General features: G+C 38.4%; 4 protein-coding genes across 9 annotated transcripts; 2 read left to right on the top strand and 2 right to left on the bottom strand.

Annotated features, from left to right (window-relative positions):
* Positions 1-88: 88 nt before the first annotated feature.
* Positions 89-4,845, bottom strand: slc25a19 (solute carrier family 25 member 19). Its single transcript, XM_042006795.1, has 7 exons — positions 4,566-4,845; positions 4,140-4,290; positions 3,707-3,844; positions 3,448-3,618; positions 2,548-2,728; positions 1,553-1,683; positions 89-1,469 (listed from the first exon to the last, which is right to left on the bottom strand). Exons 2-7 carry the CDS (start codon positions 4,269-4,271, stop codon positions 1,254-1,256), a joined length of 969 nt encoding a protein of 322 aa, XP_041862729.1. The 5' UTR covers positions 4,272-4,290; positions 4,566-4,845; the 3' UTR covers positions 89-1,253.
* On the top strand, positions 4,704-8,440 carry mif4gdb (MIF4G domain containing b). 6 transcript variants are annotated; one of them, XM_042006977.1, is made up of 6 exons: positions 4,704-4,829; positions 5,652-5,756; positions 5,870-5,979; positions 6,170-6,325; positions 7,097-7,189; positions 7,783-8,440. In XM_042006977.1, exons 2-6 carry the CDS (start codon positions 5,678-5,680, stop codon positions 8,008-8,010), a joined length of 666 nt encoding a protein of 221 aa, XP_041862911.1. In that variant the 5' UTR covers positions 4,704-4,829; positions 5,652-5,677; the 3' UTR covers positions 8,011-8,440. The 6 variants fall into 6 exon arrangements, with proteins under 6 accessions (XP_041862911.1, XP_041862902.1, XP_041862885.1 ...); XM_042006968.1 differs by having other exon boundaries at positions 4,744-4,829; positions 5,669-5,756; XM_042006951.1 differs by lacking the exon at positions 4,704-4,829 and adding an exon at positions 4,885-4,957 and having other exon boundaries at positions 5,669-5,756.
* Positions 8,441-9,390: 950 nt separating this feature from the next.
* Positions 9,391-11,901, bottom strand: mrps7 (mitochondrial ribosomal protein S7). The gene is made up of 5 exons (XM_042007033.1): positions 11,838-11,901; positions 10,556-10,747; positions 10,357-10,420; positions 10,085-10,252; positions 9,391-9,913 (listed from the first exon to the last, which is right to left on the bottom strand). The coding sequence occupies exons 1-5, from the start codon at positions 11,879-11,881 to the stop codon at positions 9,692-9,694; spliced, it is 690 nt and encodes a 229-aa protein (XP_041862967.1). The 5' UTR covers positions 11,882-11,901; the 3' UTR covers positions 9,391-9,691.
* Positions 11,902-13,131: 1,230 nt separating this feature from the next.
* gga3b (golgi associated, gamma adaptin ear containing, ARF binding protein 3b) lies at positions 13,132-23,647 on the top strand. The gene is made up of 17 exons (XM_041999477.1): positions 13,132-13,226; positions 17,250-17,334; positions 17,434-17,509; positions 17,581-17,679; positions 17,773-17,896; positions 17,999-18,102; positions 18,239-18,319; positions 18,429-18,566; positions 19,010-19,091; positions 19,193-19,318; positions 19,419-19,670; positions 20,001-20,083; positions 20,166-20,302; positions 20,426-20,718; positions 20,828-20,997; positions 21,702-21,812; positions 21,920-23,647. The coding sequence occupies exons 1-17, from the start codon at positions 13,187-13,189 to the stop codon at positions 22,028-22,030; spliced, it is 2,112 nt and encodes a 703-aa protein (XP_041855411.1). The 5' UTR covers positions 13,132-13,186; the 3' UTR covers positions 22,031-23,647.
* The last annotated feature ends 36 nt before the right edge of the window (positions 23,648-23,683 follow it).

Below are 23,683 nucleotides of genomic sequence, written 5' to 3'. Positions count from 1 at the left end.
TTCTTCACATCTAATTCTATCTACCTCCATCTCAGTCTCTTGACGACTAAATTAAAAATTTCATTTCAAGAAGCAAAGCACAAACACACACTGGGAAATATTCTCTATCAGTGTTGAAATAAAACAAAGAATTAAAAAACAGGGGAAAAAACAGGTAAATACAGACAAGTAGTAATGAAGGTTTACCAAACTGAATCTTATTTACATAAGTATCATTTTAAAAAGGTGTTGGACCAAAGTAAAAGGCCAAATCCAAATTCCCTCACTTGGCCACACCTCCCTTTTCTTTCAGGGATCAAGTATTTACCCTCAAAGGCTTGGTTAAAAAAAAAAAAGCTAAATAATGACTACTTCTTAAAAGCAACTCCTTCCCTCAGCAAACAGCTAAAAGGTAAGTGCAGAAGGATTTGGAACTGGACCAATGGGCCACTGTATTTTCAGTTGTACTCTACAACACTTGTACATGGTTACACCTGTGAAACACCCAGCATTTATATGAAGTCTGGTCAAAGGGCTACAAAAAATTAAGTATTCAAATTAAATAACCACAACCTCATGACAAGTAAAGCCCTGAGAATTACAGTGACGAGACACATCAGCTCAACCACGAATAAAGTGGCTTCTTGGTGAGTTTAACTGAACAGTGACCTTCCATACTTAGTGTTACCTTGGTCTACCAGGAAAAAGACTTTATAACAGAAAAAATATCAAGTGGTACACTAGTGCACATCAAATATGCACAATACCGCCACACAATTCTTAAGCTAAAATATTGGCATAATACCATCTTCCATTTGAGTGGCAAACCATCTAAGAAATTTAAGTTAATGGCAAAACTGTGACTCATCCAAAATTTACAATGTTCAGTTTGAACATGAAAAACTATTCTGATATTTATCTCCTGACACAGGTAAATCATCTATAAACCTAAAGGTTTCTGGACAAAATTACTTTTTCATCATTCCTGGAGCAGAAACAGGTATACTGTTGACATACAATACCAAACATTTCCGAAAACATTTAAATATAAAATGTGTATAAAATAAAGACACATCAAAAACCCAGATGATATACAACTTGAGAAACGCAGGGCTTGTGTAACATATGATGTAATGACAAAACAAATAATATTAGTTGTAGTTATGTTTTGCTGTTCTTTTATGTAAACATAACAGAAACCACCATGATATCTTCAGTGCAAACGTGCATTTTTAATGTACAGAATTTTCAATTTCTGTACTTTTTTTTCTTCATTATCTCTCCTTCAGGTCTTTGGTGTGGCCATTAGTTGTCCGTCTCTCCTTGAAGTTATGTATGACATTGAGGAAAAATTCATACCAAAAAAAGGTAAAGCCTGTTGACAGTGCAGCCTTCACAAGGCTTGGTGAGAGGCCTTTAAAGAAGCCTCGGACGCCCTCTTCTTTGGCTATTTTAACCATGCACTCTGTCAGGCCTCTGTAACTCCTCACCTGCACAGAAGAAACGGGAGACATTTACATAAGACTCAGATTATTCACTCCAGCCATTTAAAATGTGTTAGATGAGAGCATACCTGTCCAAACTGAGCTCTGGCTGCCTCAAAGCCCCCCACCTGCAGTCTCTTTTTGAACAAGTCAAAAGGGTAAGTAATGGTTTTGCTGATCATTCCAGCTCCACTTCCACAGACCAAGCTTCTAATACTTCCTTCAAGAAACACAGAAAGATTTCTGCTTTTATATGTGAACAATTGTGATGGAAGAGTCTGTTCCAGGAGCTAGTTTTAACCAGCTCCAAGTTAATTTACCTATCCATGGAGCTCTGATATCTCATAATCTATATGTAAACAAACTGTATTTTAATCTAGTGAAGCTAGAAATATGAATATTTGCACATGCAGATTTATATATTTGTCTATAAAAAGATAAATCAAATTTAGAGTATTTGTTCAACTATAACCTAAAGGATAAAAGCTACTGAAGGTGAATGAATTGTAAAGTCATAGCATGTCCCAGAATTAATGATCAGGTGATTTGCATGTAAAAAGGTGTCATTATTCAAACTGAAAGTACACCTTTAGATTACATTTTTACATTCAACATACTTTCTCAATGCCATTTTAAAATAACCTCAATATTAAATGCTGGTAATATTCATCAAGATAATTTGCAACCTATAAAGTTTTCCCTGTAAACCAAGTTTAATCAAGTCTGAAAATATTTAAGCCGTTTCAGATTTACAACCATCTACACTGTACAGAAATAAAAAGATAAGCATGTGGCATGTTCACCACAATAATTACATTCTTTCCAAGCAACCAATCACATCATGACAAACGTTTGTTCAAAGCTATCATACTCACTTGATTTAAATTGATATTTAAAGTGAATTTAAAGTGAAATACAGCGTGGATGAAACACTGAGTCAGACAACTGTTTCAGGTTCAGTGGCAGGGAAGAAGAAACAACTCAGAATACTAAAACCAGCACACTGATTCTGACTTTAAACTACCTCACCAGGACAGCATCTTAGGGATTAATGAACAAGATTACAAAATTGTTCTCGACTGACCTCCTGATTCTCCAGCTTTGGGTGGAGGTACCAACAGTTTCTTAAAGACATTATAGAAGAAGAACTGCAGTCCAGCGTAAGGAAACACTGCCACCAGTGTAGGAGACAAGCCGCGGAAAAATGTCAGAGCTCCCTCTGAACGCCACATCGTGGAAACAGCATGCCGCAGGTTAACGTATACCTGTACAGACAAGCGAGGGATTTTAATATCAGCCCAAGAAAGTAAATCCTCTTTTATTGTTTCAGCACTTTCCAGCAGCAGAATTCATTTAACGGTATAATGGATTCAAATTTTTGCAACCAAGACATAATTACAAAGCAAAGCCTGGACACAAGGATTAATAGGCGATACTGTTGATCAAATCAAAACAGGCAAATACAGCACAGTTCAGAACAATGCCAAGGCTACTTCATAGCTAAATGATATTTCACTATATAACACTGTTCAAAAACAGCTACCTGCATTGCCTATGATACCTAAGAGAAAATATCCAAGGCTGTCCAGTATTTCATACTTTGAATAGTCCTGTTTGAAAAGGTCTGTTTCCAAAATCCCCCCAAATTATTTAATATGCATCCAAAATACAGGGTATAAAGGTTTGCTATAAAATAGCCAATCTTGATTGTTTTCATACACTCATACAACATAACTTTTATGTTCTATTTTCATCTTTGAAAAAGGACTGCCAAATTGTTTTTCATGCTATTACTGGGGTGAAATATGAGCATCAGAGGAGACATAAAGGCTTAAAGAGAACCACTATGCACCCCCACCAACAGATTTATAGCTGTTGGTGGTTGTGGGGATTACTTCACCTCGTTAAATAATTAAAAACCATATATTACAGTAAAATCACTTAAAAACTGACAGCTGATTTAATCAGCAGTGGTGTGTCCTACCTTGGGTTCTCCCTGAGCTGCAAAGCGCGTCCGCAGTGTGTCCAGAGGCTGGCATACCACTGTAGCGGAGCAAGCTGCCAAGCCCCCACAGATAAAGTGAACTCCTGCTGTTTGACTGTCATATGCTGTGGACTTGTGGACAACCTCCGTCAGAAACTCAAAACTGGCAAACTGCAAAGCACACACATGCAATCAGGTCTGAGTTATTGAGAATTTCTCAGATAGTTTTAATAGACAGTTTACCATCCACAAGCTCTACCTGGACAGCCCCGTAGCAGATGGAGAGGAGCTGTGCCGGAATGTGACCCTTCCAGAAAGCAGAGACTCCCTCTTCTGCATATATGCAGCGAGTTGCTTGAAACAGTCCCTGATACTTTCCCTCCCGCTCTATCTGTAACTGTAGGGCACAGTAGTACTGATAAGCGCACATGATGCAAACAGCATTTTTATCCCTGCAGCATGTGATGATGATGATGATAATACACAGGACTTTGATCCACAATATATACACTGTGGTATATAATATCAATGTATCACTAAAGCTGGTTTACACATCTCAAAAGTATGTTAATTATCATCGCAACTGCTAATGCTGCAGCTCCAAAGTCAGCATGCATCCTTATTTAGCTCTCCTCTGCCACCACCTGGATGCAAAAGTGACATGTCACATAGAAACCACGTTACATCATTACCTGAAATCGGATTTTAATTACATCGAAGGGGCTAATGAGGGCTCTGGTAACCATCCCAGCAGCTGAACCAGCGAGGGCTGCCTCCTCTGGGCTGAAAGCAGCACCCTTTGCTCCGGGATCATAGCCCACCATGTCCCTATAAACGTTAGTACTAAAAACAAATTGTTAGCTTTAGTTTCATTCTGGAAAAAAATAAATAAATAAATGTATTTTTATAACCGGTTGGGTCGCATCCTCCCTGAATGACAATTTTTATCACTTTATTCATCGGTGAAACGAAAGAAAGAAAAAAATTACCAATTTCAACATGTGGAGGACAGGCAGGGGGACCTTGGGTCAAGCTAAGCTAAGCTAAAAACACAGCAGCTGCTCGGTTTGTCTTGTTACTGTATTTATACGGGAATGTATATAGATTTTTTTCCTTACCTTATAGAAAAGGCCCTTCATAAATGCACTGACACCAATGACATATAAAACGACACTTGAGAAGTACAAAAACGGTTCCTACAGCCTGCCACAAACTACTGATACTTCCGTTGACACAGAGTACTCCACCTTTCAAAGAGGAAATATCGCGACAAGATATGTCACGGCTTCACGCCAACAGAGCTCACAATACCGCCACCAACATCAAGAGTAGCATCGTTTTTGGATTAGCTTTGTGATTTCCAGAATAAGTTAGAAAACAAGGTAAAGTCTACTTCTTTTGGTTGTGTCTACGTTATTTAGTTTGGGTTGAAGACAGGGAGGGAGTTATCTCGATGCGGATACTTCTCATGACGGTTACGTCGATGGACGTGCTTACCGGGGCTTCAGTGGTATGATTAGATGCGTTAAATAGGTACTTTTTAGCTCATAAGTTCGTGTTCCGCGCGAATTGGTTGAGCTTTACTTTTATTACCTTGAAATATGTAACATTTATGCATTTTTTTCTTTTGGTGGGTAGCTGTAACACGGTTAAATATTGAACCTGACCCTCGTCTTGCCAGCCTATGTTCGCCACCACAGCCGAGCCACACAAGCTAGTAAAGTATATATGGATTAGCAATAGTAGTTGTTTAGTCATCACTTTATTTGTTGTTATTTTGTTCAATTACGTGGTCAAAGCAGCGACTAAATAAAACACCATTTTTAAATGTGTATTTTAGCTAAGCTTTTGTGTAACTTGATGTGCTTTAGCTCACTTGCAACGATTTTGTGGTTAACGCGTTGGGATTTAACATTTCTCAATGGGAAAACATCGTTCATGTGCTTTAATTAGACCTGTTGGTTTTCAGTATTTGGCTGTCTGGTTGACTTGAGTTTGCAGTATTTACCCCATCCGTGAGTGAATGAACTGTGGGAAGCAGACAAACTGATGACTACAGGATTTTGTGTGTATTGTTTTCCCAAGTACTGTCTGCAACGTTGATATATTATGTGCCCTCCGTTTTTTTTAAAGGATTAAGTTGTATTGTTCTACTGGAAAAAGTGCAGTAAAAAGACTGATCATCACAACGTGACATCTTCCAGGTGCTATTTGTACGCAGCCATCTATAATGGATAACTCGACTGAGGACTACAGGATCCAGTCATTTGATGTGGAAACACAGATTTTACTAAAAACTGCATTGAAAGGTTAGCTTTTAATTTCTCTTATGTACGATTCGATTAGTTTGATATTTCATATTTCAACACATGCACCCTTTTCATCCATGAGCCTGTTTTCAGAGCAAGTTTCTTTCTTTCAGATCCAAGTTCAGTGAACCTGAAGAAGGTATCAGATGTCATTGTGGATCAGTCTCTGAAGGATCAGATGTTCAGTAAAGAGGCTGGACGTATTTGCTACACCATTGTGCAGGTCTGACCTAAGGCCAAAAGGCAATGATGATTGTATCTGCATACCTGATTATGCCTTACTGCTACTTTGTGTTACATCAACAGGATGCTAACCCATCTATTATTACCAACACTACTGTATTTCCTGTTTTTTTGTTTTTTTTTGCTCCTTTTGGTATGTGTTGTGAATCTCTTGTGATCACTTTGTCCAGGCCGAGGCCAAGCAAAGCAGCGGAAACATGTTCAGGACGAACCTGCTGAACCGACTGCAACAGGAGTTCAAGGATCGTGAAGCGATGAGGGGACACTCACTGCAGGAGTGGGTGTGCTACGTCACCTTCATCTGCAACATCTTTGACTACCTCAAGGTATAAGCTAGAAACTTTCTAAACTTTTTCTCTGGGATTCCTTAAAAATATTTCAATCTAAACACCAAGTTATGCAGTACTGTGAAACGGGATGTCACGATTACAGCTTTTATTGGTACGATTATTGTCTAAGAAATAATCACAATTTTATGATTATCATGATTATTATGTATAAATCAATTTCCCAAAACTATGATGTGTAAAAACACCTGAACACTCCTTATATGTTTATTAGTTTTATTTATTTCTATCTTTTCATGCTAAAAAAAAATCACTTATATCACAACAAAGTAAAGTAACTAAGACGTTGCATTCCAACTAAATCTCCTCTCCTGTGTAAAGAATAACTAAATCCTACATATTAACTCAGAATTTCTCTCAGACAGAAAGCTAGAGAACCTTTACGTGGATGTGAATGTGTCACGTTGCGCTGTAAGACCAGTCTCAGTTTTTTTCCCCTGCATCATGTTTGATTTAGAACTCTGTATCCACATGTTTGTATCATTGTAAAGGGTTTATGTCCCCACGTTTGGCTTTTTAATTGAAAAAGCATCAGTTAGCTGACTGCATAGATTGTTATGGCCTTTCAAGAACTATTTTATTCCCTCCAGTGCCATAAAATACACAACCAACACACCACACCAGTGTAAAAACAGTGTTTTTCATGCTGTGCAAATCTAACTTTGACATTTTCTCTGGAGTGAAAACCTCTGCTCCCCCTGTGATCTTTGGCGTTGCAACCACTAGTCACTTGTCTTCACTTTGTATTAGGTGAACAACATGCCGATGGTGGCCCTGGTCCATCCGGTGTATGACTGTCTGATGAGGCTGGCCAAACCAGATGCTCTAATGAATGAAGTAGAGGTAAAATTAAATTCATGTGTTGTGGATACATGTGGCTTTTTATATTGGGAAATATAACAGTCCTTATCAGTAATTTCTTTGTATTAATGTTATATATCCATATATCTATAACCATGTCTTAGATAGTGCTGGGTTGTGTGGGAAGTTATGTTCTTTGTTTTGTTTTGGGTTATTTTTGTAGATGCAAACACAGGGCATTAAAATGTTTTATATATGCTGATGAATTTACTTTATTCAGATCCATACTTGAGACATGTTTTTACTGCATTTACAGTCCATTAATTGTCCCTGTTACCATTAAATACTCAAAAGTTTGAAGGACATTTTCTTTTTTTTTTATTTTGATCTCAACTTGTTAATGGATTAACAAGGTAAATATTCATTTATACAAAATTTGCACTGAAGGCGAAAGTAAAAAAAAAAAAAACGTTAGGTCATTTATCCTGAATGTTTACAAGTATTTATGAGATATTAGACATAATTTTTTAAGTACAATTTTTAAATATGACATTAAAATAGTCTCTTTCAACACAGAAAACATAAAACAAGCCAGCAGTCATTGTGCTGTGTGACTTCATTGTAATGCTCTTCAGGTGGACTGCCTGGTGTTGCAGCTGCATCGCATCGGAGAGCAGCTAGAGAAGATGAACAGCCAGCGGATGGATGAGCTGTTCTTTCTGCTGCGGGACGGCTTCCTTCTCCAGGAGGGACTCGCCTCCATGACACGTCTGCTGCTGCTGGAGATCCTGGAGTTCAGGGCCGGAGGCTGGATGCTCAGCAGCACCGCCCACAAATACTATTACAGCGAAATAGCAGACTGAGACGGACATTACGAGAGACACTCGGAGCACCTTGGATACCTTCCCTTAGTCACCAGGAATTATAAAACCAGCAGCTTCACGATAGAATCATCTTCCAGGTAATCAGAGGAGTTTAAGAAGATGAAGGAGACTTTGACTTTGCTGGAGATTTGGCTGAGTTTGTGAATCTCAGACATGTGGATGTGGGATGTGCAATAGTTCAGAAAGCTTTCAGTTTCAGTTAATGAGGTTTAGCCACATTCAGACATTCTGATTAGAAGTTTTTTTTCTAAGGTTTGACTCCAGAGAAAAGTTTGAACTTTGTTTTTAAGTTTTTGATTTTTCTTGCATTCCTGTGTTTTTGGAACATTTCTACTTAGTTTACCAAATCTAAAAAAGTTGGATAAGACACTTCGCTCAGAGAAAAACTGATTTGTTCATAGATTTTCTTTAAAAAAAATCGTTTTAATCAGTTGAAATGTGTGTTAATAATTTATTCTGGTGAAGAATTAATACTTTCTAAAAAGTCTGAATTGCAGTCAAAGGCAGTTTTTACGATGGTTGGTTTGTCATTGGAGCAGCTGTCTTAATTCAGGGATTTTTTTTATTTAGTTTGTTAAATTTTGTTACTCCATAGTGAAACATTTTTCTATAGGTTTTAATATATGGATTTATAATTCTTATCAAACATGTAGTGCCAACAGAACATGACCAGCATTATCCAGTAGGGTGAATCCGTGCAGCTTCAGTTATGGTGCTTTGTATATTTTCAGGTCATTTAGGTTAGTGGCAAAGTATTTTCTCATACAAATCCAGGTTCCATCAGCTCTAAGCAACACAGTTATAACTGAACTCAGTTGACGCTCAGTGATCGCGTTAAGGTCACCAAACCAAAGCTGTGCCTTGAAATCACTTTGACACAAAGATAACTGCAATTTTATAGTGCAGCAAAATTACACCTCTTTGAAATGCTGTTTACAGCCTGTACCTGCTAGATGTAAGTACATTAGGCTTAATGCCAATTTGACCTTTAAAAATCTAAATTTTAAATAATGATCCATGTTAGCAAGAAGACTTTGGTTCCAAACTCAGAAGTAACAAGTAAAACTTCTCATTACTATAGTTTTCCAGGTTTAGAAGAGGTAAATGTGCAGCTTTGGTGTTTGTCACGATGTTAAACCAAATATTATTTGGTAAAAAAAAAAACACACACACAACCAGAAAGGATTTGTGTATTACGTTTTAGTCAGAAATAAGTCTGAATGCAGACTTTACAGCATATAATCCTCAAAATCCCTTAACAGGCCACAAACCTGACTGCAGTTTATGTACCAATATTTTATTGTTTTGCAATACTTTTACATTACTGTTCCATTTTTCTACCGTTTGGTTGTACATTTTATCTGTTTGTTCAAATAAATCCTTTTTTCAACTTGTTGTATTTAATGCGTATTAACTACAAACACAGCTGAGCAGACTTTAACATACACAATACAATTTCCTCAGTACAAAAAGGGAGTGAACCATACTTGGGTCTTGTACATATTTTACTCATCTCTGTGCACCTTGAACATTGAAGTCTTTCAACAGGAATAGTTCTGTTTGCCGTTTACAACAGCGGCTTGAGTGATCATGTCCATCTGTCTGAAGAGCTGCTTGAATCTGCGTTACAACAGAGCTTTATTTGGTGAGAGGCTTCTTTTCACCACCAGCGGTAGTGGGCGTAAGCTCTGTTGGCTTCGGCCATCTTGTGCAGCTCATGTTTCTTCTTAACAACGTTGCCCTCCTTTTCAAAAGCGGCCAAAAGCTCCTGGGAGAGTTTTTCATACATGAGTGTGCGCCTGTGTTTGTTTTCCCTGCACTCTGTGACCATCCACTTCATAGCGAGGAAGCGGCGTCTGTTGTCTGAAAGTGGAATAGGGACCTGGTTGGAGGAAAAACAAGAGTCATCTTTATGTTTGTGATTTGCAGCCAAACAATTACAAGGTTTCAAATAGGACGGATTCTTTTTTTTTTTTGTTGTTTCAGTTGTCGAAAGATGATTTAAGAAAATCTGTAAACCAACTGAAAAGTCTGGATTTGCCTTGTCACTCACCTGGTAGAACTTTCCACCTTTCTTAATGCTGGCCAGCCCGACAACAGGCTTACAGTTCTCCAGGGCCTCATGAAAGATGGCGTAGGGATTACACTCGATCTCTTCTTTCTTCCCCTCTGGAGCTTTATGGTATTTCTCAACCTGTTTCTTCTTTATGTTCTCCAGTGTCTGGAAGGAATAAAAATATGAAGGCCACCAAGAAATGAGCATAATTTATTCAACACGAGAAATGCTTCTGAAGATTTAAGCTTCCTTTTGTCGGTGTAGGTTACCTCTGTCATGATCTCTCTAGCCAACACCTTGTTCCCATGTTTCATGATCATGTTGATAAATTTACTGAAAAGCAAAAACAATTATATACATATAGTTTTTTTTTTGTTACAACAAAAAAAATTATCTATTGGTTTGAGCTTTCACTGATTTTTGACTAAAAAGGAGGTATTCTTTTGCAGTAACCAGTGTTTGTCCTACCTGATGACTGGGTCGTAAAAGACAGAGCTGGAGGTTGCGCTGGTGGCTGCTTTAATGGGTCGTAGCGTTTTGAGCTCCCGCTGCTCCTTCTCCTCAGCACTCAGCTCTGACTCTGGCTGGCTGTACACCTCCTTCCTGACCTCTGGCTCCAGATAGTAAGGGTTGTATCTGCTCCATCTCACCAGGAACACTCTGCCAATAAAGGAGACATTAGAAAACGAACAGCTCATCTAATTTCTTTTATTTCAGCCCCTTTGCTTCCTCCATTCCCCTGCTCGTGGCCCAGAAACTATTAAAAGCAAAGGACATCTCAAAGAGAGGATCAAGGAGAAAAGATGCTTGTTACGTGGCATGTTAAATGGAATTAAAAGTACATTTCTACCATGACTCAAATAGATTTAATCACTATCTGATATTTAGTTAACATCAGTTTAAAATGACTATAAGAAGCAAGGTCGTCTCATTGGGTTTAATACTCTTCTGTTCACATCTCTGGTAGGAGGGAGTAAGCCATGAATAAGAGTTGAGAATTGAGTGCACAAAATGGAAAACTAAATAAGGGGAGGGTGTCGGATGTGTTTGGAGAAAGGATGTCACAAGTAATTACCTAATTAGAACATTTACAAGAAATAAATAAAAAGCTGTTGCACACTGGTTATTATTTGGAAATGTTAAACCTTTTTATTTTTTACTGAGTTTGTCTAAATGTAAATCTCAGTTGAATACTGGATAAAACCAGTTTTTTTTAAATACATAGATTATGCATTTAAAATTCCATTTAGTCAGTCATATAAAAATTATAGTCATTCGGACCGTGCATCCAGAATGAGTCGATCCCAGCCATGCTAAACAGAAGAATACGATGAAAAGACGAGGTTAGTTATGTGTCTCCACTATAGCTGTTAAATTTTAGTTTAGACTGTTTTTGATAAACGTGACAGTGCATGAAGACAACGCTCGGGACATTGAAGAAGGAAAAAATGTGGGACCTTGAAAGACGTCGATACCTGACGCCTTCGTCATTTTTGATCATTTAACGCGTAGCGTTGAGAACGATAGACTATTGTTCTTCGTTGAACTGTTATTAGCGTATTTTTACAGAAAACTAAATGGTTTAGTCCTGCCACTACTGTGTTAGTTTAGGATCCTCTTTTACTGTTACACTGCAGCTCAAAGTAACCACAACAGTTATCTTCATGTGTACACAACAAAAAGGAAATGATACAATTGTATGTTAATATGTAGGAGCTAACACTTCTGAAGTATGAAATGTAAAAATTACCTTGGTGTCCAAGGTTTTAATAATCCCGAGATGGAAGCAGCCATCTTGAAACGTGAGTGCCTGTTAGGACCCTAGGTTAGTAGGTCCTAATGATGCCTAAGGGAAAAAAAAATGCTGGTTTGAAAATTATGCATGCATTCTGACAAATTTTAATGGAATAAACAGACTCAATATATCACTTAATATATCTATGTATGCTATTTATTTTAATCACTATGTAAACATCTCATGCACATGCGGGTGAATGTTTATGTATGGAATGCAAATGGTGCCATTTTTGGCAATACTTTATGCTTTTGTTTATACAATGACTTGGTGTTAAAAGACATGAAAGTTGAAGAATGGTGAACGGGGGGTTATTATTATTATTATTATTATTATTATTATTATTATTAATAATAATAATAAAAGTTTTGTTTTAAAATATTATTTTTTCAGGTAATGGAGGTTTAGATCTTCACATTCAAAGTAGAGCATCCCCCCAGCAGCAGTTGAGAGCATTGCTCGTTCCTTTATAAAACATTTAGTATCTTTTGTGCAATGTGTACAAATGTAAGTTTTGCTTTTTTTTTTTTTTTTTTTTTTTTTTTAATGTCATGGCAACGGCTTTGACATAAGCTGTGTCCAAATTCAGGGTCTAGTCTACACACTTCAGAGTGCACAGACTACGAAGGCTATGGAGTATCCTACGTAACGTGTGCACCCTAAAGCTGCTTACCGTTCATGAAATGTGACAGCCTACCTAGAATTTCCCATAGGAACAACATTCACTGAACATTGACAGAAAACCAAATGCTAATGTTATTAATGTTTTTTTTAACAATGTTAAATTAATCATTAAATTAATAAATAATAATAAATAAAGACATAATAATAAATTTATATGATTAAATTATTAGGTTTTTGTATAGAATGCTGTAATTATACTCATTTATAATAATTCTAATTTATAATAAATTAATAAATGTGTAATTATACCATAATATTCTCATTATATTAATTTACTAAACTGACATGATTAGTTATTACTAAATAACATTTGATTCACTTAAACTTCTGAAATTCCTAAGCTCTACATATCATGGGACACTTTAGTTAATGTTGACATTCACTGAGTTGGTTCTATATTACTTCCAACTGAATAAAGTAATAAAAAATAAATAAATAAATAATAGGCTGTCAATTGTTTTCCAGCTGGTAGATAACGGCCTGTGTAGTTAAGGGCTGCATTTGTAATACGAGAAAAATTAAAACATACTTTATCTACCAAACAACATGCAAACAGCATGTTAAAGTTGCGTAAATTATCGTGCGAATATGGCACATTTGGCGTGCCATACTTTAGTGCTATGGCGTACCAGGAAGGGGAGACGCTTGAATCTTGGCTCGGTGAGTCGTTAATCCGGTTATGTATTTAAAAATATGCATAATTAGGTCGATAGATTGTTCCGTTTGATTCGACAAAGGAGCCATCAATGCAGAGGCAGGATGTTTGTCTGTTTGTTTGTCAGCCTGCAGAAATCCAGGCTGTGTCTGCATTATTAGCAGAATGGGTGGAGAGGTGTGTCGGCGGCACAGTTATCAGCTCAGTGTGCGCAATGATTAAGAGACATGAGGCTCTACTATTTGTTATCACTTTACACAGCTCAAGGCAGGTTTCAGTGCACAGAAAGAGAGATTAAATAGTTTAATTAATGAATCATATACAACCTATCAGTTACAACAAATGTTACACGGTCATATTTGAGAATGACAGCAGGATTTGAGGAGTGGACGTTCATGTACCTTGTGTTTTTTAAGTAATTATATTAATTATAGGTTTTTCCTCCCTCAATGTATGCTCCTGTATATTCACACCATCACAATTAAGAAAAATGTACTCTTTTAGTTATTTGACAGTTCTTTTTCTGGCTACTGTAATAAAATTTGACTCATGATATACTGTGTTGTTTGATTTAAAACAATGATTTCTAACATTACTAACAAGAAAACAATCCTAATCTCCCAAACCCAAATCATCAGTGTACAAAATAAAAGAAAAAATATTTCATTATATGTTTGTGAAAAAGTTTGTAAGTGTTATAGTTTTTTAGTTACATTCATATTAAAAGAGATTTCATGTACCTTCATATACACAGCTTCACAGCTGGTTGAAACCTCGCCTGGGGGAGGTTCGAACAGTGGCTTTTCTATGTGAAGTATGCATGTTTTTCCCTTGTATGCATGGTTTCCGCTGGGTACTCCGGCTTCCTCCAGCCGTCCAAAGACATACATGTTAGGTTAGTTGGTCACTCTAAATTCTCTCTCGAAGTGAGGGTGAGTGGTTGTTTTTTCTCCCTGTGTTGGCCCTGCAATGGACTGACAACCTTTCCCAGGTGTACCTTGCCTCTTGTCTGCTAATTGCTGGGATAGGCTCCAGCTTTCTGTATATATTTGTCCATTAAGGGCCGCTGGGTAGATGGAGCCTAACCCAGCATTTTAACAGGTGAGTGGCAGGGTACACCCTGGACCATTCATGCTCACACTCACTACTAGGGAGAATTTAGATTTATCAGTTAACCTTACATGCATGTCTTTGGACGGTGGGAGGAAGCTGGAGTACTACGGGGGTATTTTCATATCTTTGATCAAGAGCATAATTGTTTGATTTGAGAGAAAGATTTCTGGTTTTCACGCTCAAATATAATTTTGCTCTCTCTCAAAACTCTGCTCTCACACTCAGAAAGTCCCCTCTTGCTCTCAAATATATCATTCTTCCTTTCAAAACTCTGCTCCTCTTCTCAAGTTTAGTGTTGCAGGTTCAAATCTCCTGCGCTCAGACTTGGTCTCTTTCTCTCACACTCAAATACATTATCTGCTCTCAAAACGTATGCCCTTGGATATTTTTTCCTCTCTCTTGGGTTGCTGAAAGAGCTGTCTGTCAAATGTCCTCCAGCCAATAGAATACTAGATAAATCGAGAAACTAGTCCCCATCTTCATCAGGGTGCTCTTGTTTTACTTGACTCAGTGCACACAGTAAATCGGTACTTTACTGGGATCATAGCTGGTTAACCAAAAGAAGCAATCTCTAGTAAGCATTATGTTTTTATTATACTTTTCTTTTAATATATGCATGTGAGTGTTTTTCACTGAAAGACAAGCACAGTTACTTGCTAACTCACAGTAAAAGTACTCTTTTAGAAACTGTACCTATCTAAGGAAATCATAAATTGAGACAGATTTTCTGCTTCTATGGTACTGTAGAACCGGTCTACAGTGCACATGGAGCTGATCATTATTCGTATAGGTCTGTTAAACATGTAGCAGGATTAAGAAAGTGTACTACTGATAGTGTTGAGTAACTGAGATGCATTACCATGATGTCAACCTTGAAACACTTTCTCAACTAAAACATTTCAAATGTGTTTTTTTTTCTCTCACAAAATATAACATGAAAATAACCAGTTTTCCGAAATTTCAACCCTATTAATGCTACAGTATCTGCTTCCATGTCACATCTTGAAGGGATTGTTAAATCAGTCCTGATTTAGATCTTTATTTTCTACTCTTTATGTAAGGGGCTGGCAGCTACATTTGGCATGGGGCCAATTTTTTTCTGATCAACTGAATTGCAGGTGAAAATAATTATAAAACATGTATGAGATGTTATTAGTGTAATCTGTGTTCCATACACAAGTGTTGTTTTTATCTCATCTTTTTAACTGTGGGGCTTTAGTGTCCTTTATTTTTCAGCAAGTAGATGAGAAAGTGGGTCAGGGAGATGATGAAATTGAATCTAATCCCTCTGCATTTAAGAGGCGGCTTCTTTGCCAGCTAAATTAAACACCGCACCCACAGCAACAACAAAAGTTATTTTCCTTTTCTTTCTGTCTGGTCTTTTTGTTCTTGAAATGCAACATTTCTTTGATGGTTTACCATCCATAAAGCTCTGGTCTGTTGCCACCACTATCCCAGAAAACTCCCAACAACAGCTGTTAAACTTTCCACATTGAAACTAAGCTCAGGAGGTGGAGGAGAGGTGATTACTCCTGGGTGAAGCTGCAGCTAGCTTCAGTTAGCTCCCTTCACTTTACCCAGCAGTGGTGAAGCAGACACGGGACTCTGCTGGAACTAAAGGAGCTGTGTGGTGTTTATTGCTAAAGTTGGTGGCAAAACATTCACTGTTGAACTGGAAGTTTCTCACAGCGACTTTCTCTGCTCCGAGTTCCCCTTCCCCTTCCTAACACTCTAACTTCTGCTCTTTGGGTCTCTCTCTCCTCTCAGCTCGACCATTCTTAAAGAGGCCACACTGTTCTTTTAACAGCGCTATCAACATTACCATATCTCAATGTAATCTGATGGGCCAGATATTACTGGCTCACAGGCTGCCAGTTGCCAACCACTGCTTTATGTGCACTCAGGAAGTCATCTTAGTTGAGGCAGTAGCCGATCACTTAGATTTACCAGAGGCCCAATGAGTCATAATATTACTTGCAAAAAAGTGTCTACTTTAAAAGTAAAGTGGAAAAGCATATAATGATTATAATAAACAGATTTTGGTGGCTAAAACAAAACAAAACAGAACTGTTAACTAGCCTAAGTCACTGTGTGAATTAAAACAAGCGCACCCTGAAGCAGTCCATGACGATTTGCTCAGTCATTTATCTTGTGAACTTGTCAAAGGTTCTTGGCCAAGCATCGGTGTGTAATGACTTGAGTGTTGGTATCAACAGCCCATTGTTGACTAAACCAAACTTGTTCTATCCATTCAGGAGTTTTGCAAGCTTTGGAAAAAAGCAAACATTACGTTATTTATCTAGAAAACTTTTTTTTTATTATTACAGTTGTCTTTCCTAGTTTCCAGGTGGATTTTTTTTTTTTAATGTGGAAAAAGTCTACTTTTTGGGACCTAATAACAATTTAAGCTATATTGCAAACTATAATATGCAGTTTTTGTTTGAAATTACAATTGCAGGGACTGTCTGTCACTCGTCTCTTCTTAAAAACTACAGTGTTTTATGCAAGATTATCTTAAGTGTGTGTAAACAGAACAGAGATAAAAAAACTGTTTGTCAAATATCCATGCAACACCTGACAGCTGAGTTGTAATGAAGAGGGGAAAGTGCAAAAGACTCAACAGAAGTTTCTAGTGACACAATTTACATCCTGAAAATTTTCAAAGCTTTCCCACACAAACTGGTGTTGTGTTTACTAGTTTAGGAACCAGTTTTGATTTGCATTTTTTTATAGAGTATTCTGAACAGATTTTAGCTGAGTTTATTAACAGTGGTAGATTTTTAAGCAGATAACAGTTTTTAATTCTAAAATCTTCAGTAAATGTAGTGAGTATAAGTTTTACTTTGCATGATATGAGTTGTACATCATATATGTTCCTCAAACACACCTGCTTGGTTTGTGTATGCCTCTGATAGGTAAAGCCACCCATCCAGCAAACAGACAGGAGGACTGGGAGTACATCATCGGCTTCTGTGATCAAGTAAACAGGGAATTGGAAGGGTATGTATAATACATTTTTTTTTAAATCTCTATCGACTGTGGAGAAGTTAGTTATTTGGATTTTTTTTCCTGTTTGTTTTTGTGTTTTTGTTTTTTCAGTCCGCAGACAGCAGTGAATCTGCTTGTTCGGAAAATTTACTACTCACAGGAATGGGAGGCTCTTCAGGCTTTGACAGTAAGAAATAGTTGTCCATTTTTCCCCCTCTCAACCCAAAACCAACTGTTAACATAAATATTTATTTTCAGGTATTAGAGGCATGTATGAAGAACTGTGGGAGAAGGTTTCACAATGAGGTGGGAAGATATCGGTTTTTAAATGAGCTGGTAAAACTTGTTTCTCCACTGGTGAGCTGCCTTTTAAAGAGTTAAGATTTTATGATGTTAAAACAGTGATGCCAAATGATCATCAGCATCTATTAAACCACTTTATGTCTTCAGTATGTGGGCAAAAGTACGCCTGAGAAGGTGAAGAAGAAGATTATAGAATTGCTGTACAGCTGGACGGTTGCTTTTCCCAATATAACCAAGATCAAAGAAGCCTACCATGCACTGAGGGTACAAGGTGTGTGTGGTTGTTGATCTATGGCTAAATGATTTTGTATGATCAACATGATGGTCATGAAAATGCTGCATCAGAAACTCATTGATCCAAGCTTCTCCCCAGGCCTTGTAACACATGACCCGGAGCTACCAGTGGAAATGACTCTGATTCAGTCTCCTCCAACACGGCCTAAGCACCCGGTGTTTGACAACGAGGACATGGGAAAGGTGAGAAATGGAAAAAAAACTGCAGTGTAGTTTTCTGAATCAGCTAAAAAAAACATGCAAAGGAAGTGTAGATGTTGTCTAAATTACTGAAGTTTCCAGGAGATGTTGATGTTTAATTGTGTGTCTGCAACTGTAGCTGCTTGCTGAGCTTCTCAGAAGTAAAAATCCAGAAGACCTTCAAGAGGCCAACAGATTAATCAAAAACATGGTAAAAGAGGTGAGACTTGACAGATAAGTCTTAATGCATGTTTTTAATGCATGTTGTATTTCACATACACTCCTGCAGTGTTTCTGACACGAATGTTGTCACGTTTCGTTGTTATCAGGATGAGATTCGGGTGCAGAAGGTTACAAAGCGAACAAACACTTTGGAGGAGGTAACCATCAACGTCAAGTTGCTGACTGAGATGTTGTCCCACTACGATAAAAACACTTCCAGCGACTCAGACAAGGAGATCATTAAGGTGTGTGTAAGCACATAGACAAAAAAAAAAACAAAAAAAAACATGGCAAACTTTTATCTGAGACCCTGTTTCAAAACAAAAATTTGAGACAGTAAAATTAGTTAATGGGCCCATTTAAACTGAGAGTATATTGAAGAGTCATGGTCTTTGGGCTGCAGTGTATTCAAATAAGAAGTTAATTGTGTTGAACCATGGATGCTCTTGTTTGTAGGGTTAAGGAGGTCAGTGGCTATCCTGCATCCAGAAGGCAACATTAATGATTAGAACTTGTTGCATAATAATAATAAAATACAGTGTGTAAACTACTATGCAATTCTTATATATTATTTGAACTTAATTTCTCTTTTCAGTCATTTAACTTCCATATTTTCAGCAATATCTATGTATCACATGCAAAAGCAGTGTTTTAACTATACAGCACCTGCTTCTTTTCTTCTTTTCAGGAGCTCTACGAACGCTGTGACAAGTTGAGGCGTTTTGCTTTCAAGATGGCCACTGAGACAGAAGACAATGACACCACCCTAGGTTTGTTTTTCTCTTTTTCTTTCTTCCTCTGTGGGGGTCCTGTCTTTTGATTGCTCATGTTATTATGTATAATCTATGACTACTTTCCTTTGACTTTTCAGGTGACATTCTCCAGGCCAGTGATGATCTCTCCAGGGTGATCACCTCGTATAAGAAGATTGTCGAGGGTCAGCAGATCAATGATGACAACGAAGAACGTCAGTCTTCAGTTGATCAGAGTGAAAGTGGTGAGATTTTTAAAAAAAATATTTATTTTTTTAAATCCTGCTGCTTTCAATCAATTCAACAGCTGCTGTCTTTTGTTTCTTCTTTTTTTCTGTCATTCAGCAGAGACAACAGATACATTGATTGACCTAAGTGGCCTTGGTACTCCCAGCACCCCTCACCCTGCTCCTCCTCCCTCTCAGTCCTCACTTCCTATGTCCAAAGACCCCCCAGCATCTCCCATCCCTGTCTTGCCTCCTCCACCAAAACACCTTCTCAGTTCCCACAGAAGTCAGAGCAAGAGTCCAAGTGGCCCCTCCCAGAACACAACGGCCACTTCGCTCTCTTTACTTGATGATGAGCTGCTGTCTCTCGGTAGAGTATCCTAATTTTGGCTGATAAAGTTGGAGAAAAGGCCAGACTCTTTCAGAAATGTCCTTATTTATTCAGATGAGTCACCATGGTCAGTCGCTAAAAACATGTTAAGCAGTTGCTTGGCAACTGCTCCGTGAGTGTAGTCCAGACTGGATATAGGCCTCCTTTTTAAGCTACTCCAGGTTCTAGCTGTATGTATTGTGCAGATAAGTGGTATCAGCTTCCTCCTATTTCTTTGAACTAGAAAGGAAATACTCAGGTTTCTCAAAATTTTGAACAGCAGCTTTAAGTATATTGTCTTTTATACAAATGATTGCACCCTTTTTTAAGGACTCAATGACCCTCCTACCTCAATGAGCAGCCAAACAAAACCCCAGTCGGATAAAATCTCCAGTCAGTGGACTTCTTTGCAGGTAAATGTAACGTAATTACACCCAGAATGTTGGTCATTGTGTAACAGGGGGAGTGTAAATGATCTCTGCTTGCTCTCTGCAGGCCCCGGCAGCTAGTGTGGATATGTTTAGCAGTTCTGCTTGCTCTGGTCCAGTGGTGCCCCCAGTTGAACCAGCTGCCCCACACAGTCTGCAGAGCCTGCAGGATCTAGCCATGATGGGCTTTTCAGATCAGCAGAAGTACAAAAACCTCATAAGCTCAGAGATTTCTTACATTAACATAACATTGTTGTCCTTGTTTGTCTTAACTAAGCTGACAGGACTGTGAGTTCTTTTAGAAATCTGTCCTATGTGATTGTTTAGATTGTCCAGCCAAATGATGGCCAGAGGAAGCAGCTTTGGGATACCAGCAGCAGCAGCACCTCCCCTCGTACCCCAGCAGGGCTCTCCCTCCACTGCAGCCTCACTTCTCCACAGCACAATGCCCAGCTCTCCTGCCTTGTCCCATTCCAAGGCTCCAAGCCTGGACATGACTCCAGGCAGCCCGCTGTTTCGCTCTCTATCTCCTTGCCACCCGCCCCTCCAAGGCAGCCCAGCCAGAGGCACAGACATTTCCCTTAGCAACGTGCACGTCCCTCTGGAAGTCATCAGACCCAGTAAGAACAACCAATATGGGGTTAAGCTTAAGTGTTTCTATATACCTCAGCAGCTCACAGGGTTGTTTGTCTACCTGTTATGGATTTTCTGTGCCCTGTCTGTCTTCAGGTAAAGTTTTACCCGTGACTGCCTATGATAAGGATGGTGTTCGTGTGCTCCTTAACTTTGCTTCTGACTGCCCCCCTGGGAGACCCGACGTGTTGGTAATCGTGGTGTCGATGCTCAACACAGCACCCCTACCTGTTCACAACGTACTCCTGCAAGCCGCTGTGCCGAAGGTAAAGGCAGAAACTGATGTTTCAACGTCCCTGGTTTTACAGTCACTGCAAACATCACCTTGTGTTGACTAAATCGTCTGGTCTTGCTTATCAATAGTTCTGATATGGTTATGCCATTGCATGCACATATTCAAAATTTCACCATTTGAATTCCATATTTTAACCAAGAGAAACATAGTGGTAGTGAACATACATCAGTGCATGGTGCTGAGCTTTATCAACCAGCTCTTTATATCAGCTCTAAAGAATTCTGGCACATTTCTGTATATGGTACTGCTTCAGCTTTAAGATGTTAAGTTTAATCATGTTTGACCACATGCATTGCTCACTGTAGGTTCTTCCACATTTTACTGGGCCAAGGTCAGGGCCTATTTAAGGACAAGTTATTGTTTAATAACCATTTTTTGGTGGAATGGGTTGTGTGGTTAGACCTGTTGTCCTTTTGTGGGACCCCTTTCCTCATTAGAGTTAGTTCATAGACAGAGGAGCTTAATGAAATTTTAATTGAGAATTCACAGGTTTAAAATGAATCTTTGTCATAGATGGTCTAGATGATGCAAAACAGGCCCATACCATGATACTGTCATTACCATGTATACATAGATGAGTAAAGCTTCTTATGTTGGAATAGTACCCCCCCCCCCCCCCCCCCCACACACACACACACACACACATCATTACCCTTTTCTGTCATCTTCCACCAGTCAATGAAGGTGAAGCTGCAGCCTCCATCGGGAACAGAACTGGCCCCATTTAACCCCATCTTACCTCCAGCCTCCATTACACAAATCATGCTATTGGCCAATCCAGCAAAAGTAGGTGGTATCAAGCAACGCACAAATCACAATGAAATACCAAGCTGCAAAAACACAGCGAGGGTGAAATGTTGGATGTTGAGACGTACGATTGTGTGTCCTCACAGGAAAAGGTGCGTCTGCGCTACAAGCTGGCCTTCACAGTGGGAGACCGCTTGTGCAACGAGGTCGGAGAGGTAGACCAGTTCCCCCCGCCAGAGACATGGGGCCATCTATAGCAGTATTAAGACTCAGCAGGAACAGGCCAGTTTTTACTCTATGAAGGGGTGTGTGTGCATGTGTTCACATCCATCCCAGAGAGACGGGAGAGGAGGATGTTCAGCTGATCGCTGCCTTTAATACAGCTATTCATTTTTTAACCATTATCACTGGCACTGAGAGTTAAACAGAAAAACACTTAAAAAGATTTATTGATGACGTGCTTGTTATTTTTCTCAGATCTTCAACAAAGCAAAGATACTACATGTGGCCACGGTGTATACAGGATATTTGAGTTAATATATTACCATTATTTTGTCTCTGAGATTAATCAGTCATATTTGAATGTATTATAAAGAATTATTGCATTAAACCTGTCAACTGATGCACTACAGCAGAACAAATATTTAAAAGAAATTAACTCTGAAGTCCCAGAGCCAGTAGATCTGCTTTTATTTATCGCTCTGGCTCAACGTTTACACAGCCTGCAAATAATACTTGAATATATCCAGAGTTGTGAAGATCTGGATAGATGTTTATATGAAGAATTCAGTCACATATCATTGCTTCATAAAGATGAGCCGATTTATTTTATTCATCAGTATTTTTCACATTCTTCACTGAATTGTTTTAGTTTAACTAGCTAATGTAGCCATGTGCTAGATTAGTTGACAGTGTTGTTTTTGAAGCAACCAACTTTACTTAAAGGGATTTCTAACTGCAGATGAGCCATAATGGACTTGAGTCCAACACTGGATTTCTGTGATTCCTTTTAGCTTTTACTTTTTTATTATGAAGATGACTCAGCCAAATTGTCGACATTTCAGACAGATTTTTGCCAGTGAGCATTTAGTTTTCTGTATTAAATTATATTTATTGTCCTGTGTTAGTTAGACCTTTTTGTCATGTTATTTCAGCACTTAAATGTGTCAGCAGGCAGATTTTCCAGTGATGAAAAGATATCTTCATAAATCCATCTACCTTCCTTTAAACTGGATTCAGAAACAGTTCATATCCTTTTCTATCTTGCACACTAAAGAGTAGAGTTTTGACACGGTTAATTCAGTAACTTACTACAGCACTAAAGCTCCATGAGATTGGATGGCAAGCGTCTGAGTGGCCATCCTCAGGTCTGTCAACAGGTGGTTTAATTTTGGTTAAAGACGTCTGGTTTCAGTGTTTTGGTGCAGGAGTGCTCTTTTAGGAGATTCAAAGCTCAAAAATGGTTAGAAAACATCCCACTGCAGTTCCTCAGCCACATAAAGCTGTAAACACTGAACAAATAATACAGACCGAACTTGAAGTTACAGAAGAGGGTTTAAACTCTTTTCTGAGTTCGACCCAAAATAATTCAGCTAAATTTCCTGAAAACATGTTTTCATTTGTCAATGAAGCATCTCGAGTGTTTCATGATGGCAGAAACTAAAGGGGTCTTGATGAAATCTTTGAATCCACTGTGGGCTCCATGTCTGGTGGTCCTCAACTCATCATCATGTTGATGTACAGAATTGTGTGTTTACTGTTCATTTTGTGTAATGTAATGTACTTGCTGTTTGTTGCACGGCAAGTTATGTGAACTTGTCATGTGCCATTTGTTCGCTGCTTGATGAGAAAAATAAAATAAATTCTTCATGGTTGCTTGATATTAAGTTATTGATCAATTCAGAGATTTC

This window comes from Melanotaenia boesemani, chromosome 2 (genome assembly GCF_017639745.1).
Source record: "Melanotaenia boesemani isolate fMelBoe1 chromosome 2, fMelBoe1.pri, whole genome shotgun sequence".
Lineage (NCBI taxonomy): Eukaryota > Metazoa > Chordata > Actinopteri > Atheriniformes > Melanotaeniidae > Melanotaenia > Melanotaenia boesemani.
Note: the sequence above shows the minus strand (reverse complement) of the source record. Positions and strands in the feature narration are given on the sequence as shown.

Excerpts from the sequence above, each read along its gene's own strand:
- mif4gdb (XM_042006951.1), top strand. The coding sequence starts at position 4,901 with ATGCGGATACTTCTCATGACGGTTACGTCGATGGACGTGCTTACCGGG. Across the intron at positions 5,980-6,169 it reads TTTGCTACACCATTGTGCAG|GCCGAGGCCAAGCAAAGCAG; the intron begins GTCTGACCTAAG and ends CACTTTGTCCAG. Across the intron at positions 6,326-7,096 it reads ACATCTTTGACTACCTCAAG|GTGAACAACATGCCGATGGT; the intron begins GTATAAGCTAGA and ends ACTTTGTATTAG.
- mrps7 (XM_042007033.1), bottom strand. The coding sequence starts at position 11,881 with ATGGCTGCTTCCATCTCGGGATTATTAAAACCTTGGACACCAAG. Across the intron at positions 10,748-11,837 it reads TTAAAACCTTGGACACCAAG|AGTGTTCCTGGTGAGATGGA; the intron begins GTAATTTTTACA and ends CTTTATTGGCAG. Across the intron at positions 10,253-10,356 it reads CTAGAGAGATCATGACAGAG|ACACTGGAGAACATAAAGAA; the intron begins GTAACCTACACC and ends TATTCCTTCCAG.
- slc25a19 (XM_042006795.1), bottom strand. The coding sequence starts at position 4,271 with ATGGTGGGCTATGATCCCGGAGCAAAGGGTGCTGCTTTCAGCCCAGAG. Across the intron at positions 3,845-4,139 it reads TAATTAAAATCCGATTTCAG|TTACAGATAGAGCGGGAGGG; the intron begins GTAATGATGTAA and ends TGTGCCCTACAG. Across the intron at positions 1,684-2,547 it reads CAAAGCTGGAGAATCAGGAG|GAAGTATTAGAAGCTTGGTC; the intron begins GTCAGTCGAGAA and ends TGTTTCTTGAAG.
- gga3b (XM_041999477.1), top strand. The coding sequence starts at position 13,187 with ATGGCGTACCAGGAAGGGGAGACGCTTGAATCTTGGCTCG. Across the intron at positions 17,510-17,580 it reads AGGCTCTTCAGGCTTTGACA|GTATTAGAGGCATGTATGAA; the intron begins GTAAGAAATAGT and ends ATTTATTTTCAG. Across the intron at positions 20,303-20,425 it reads GGCTTTTCAGATCAGCAGAA|ATTGTCCAGCCAAATGATGG; the intron begins GTACAAAAACCT and ends GTGATTGTTTAG.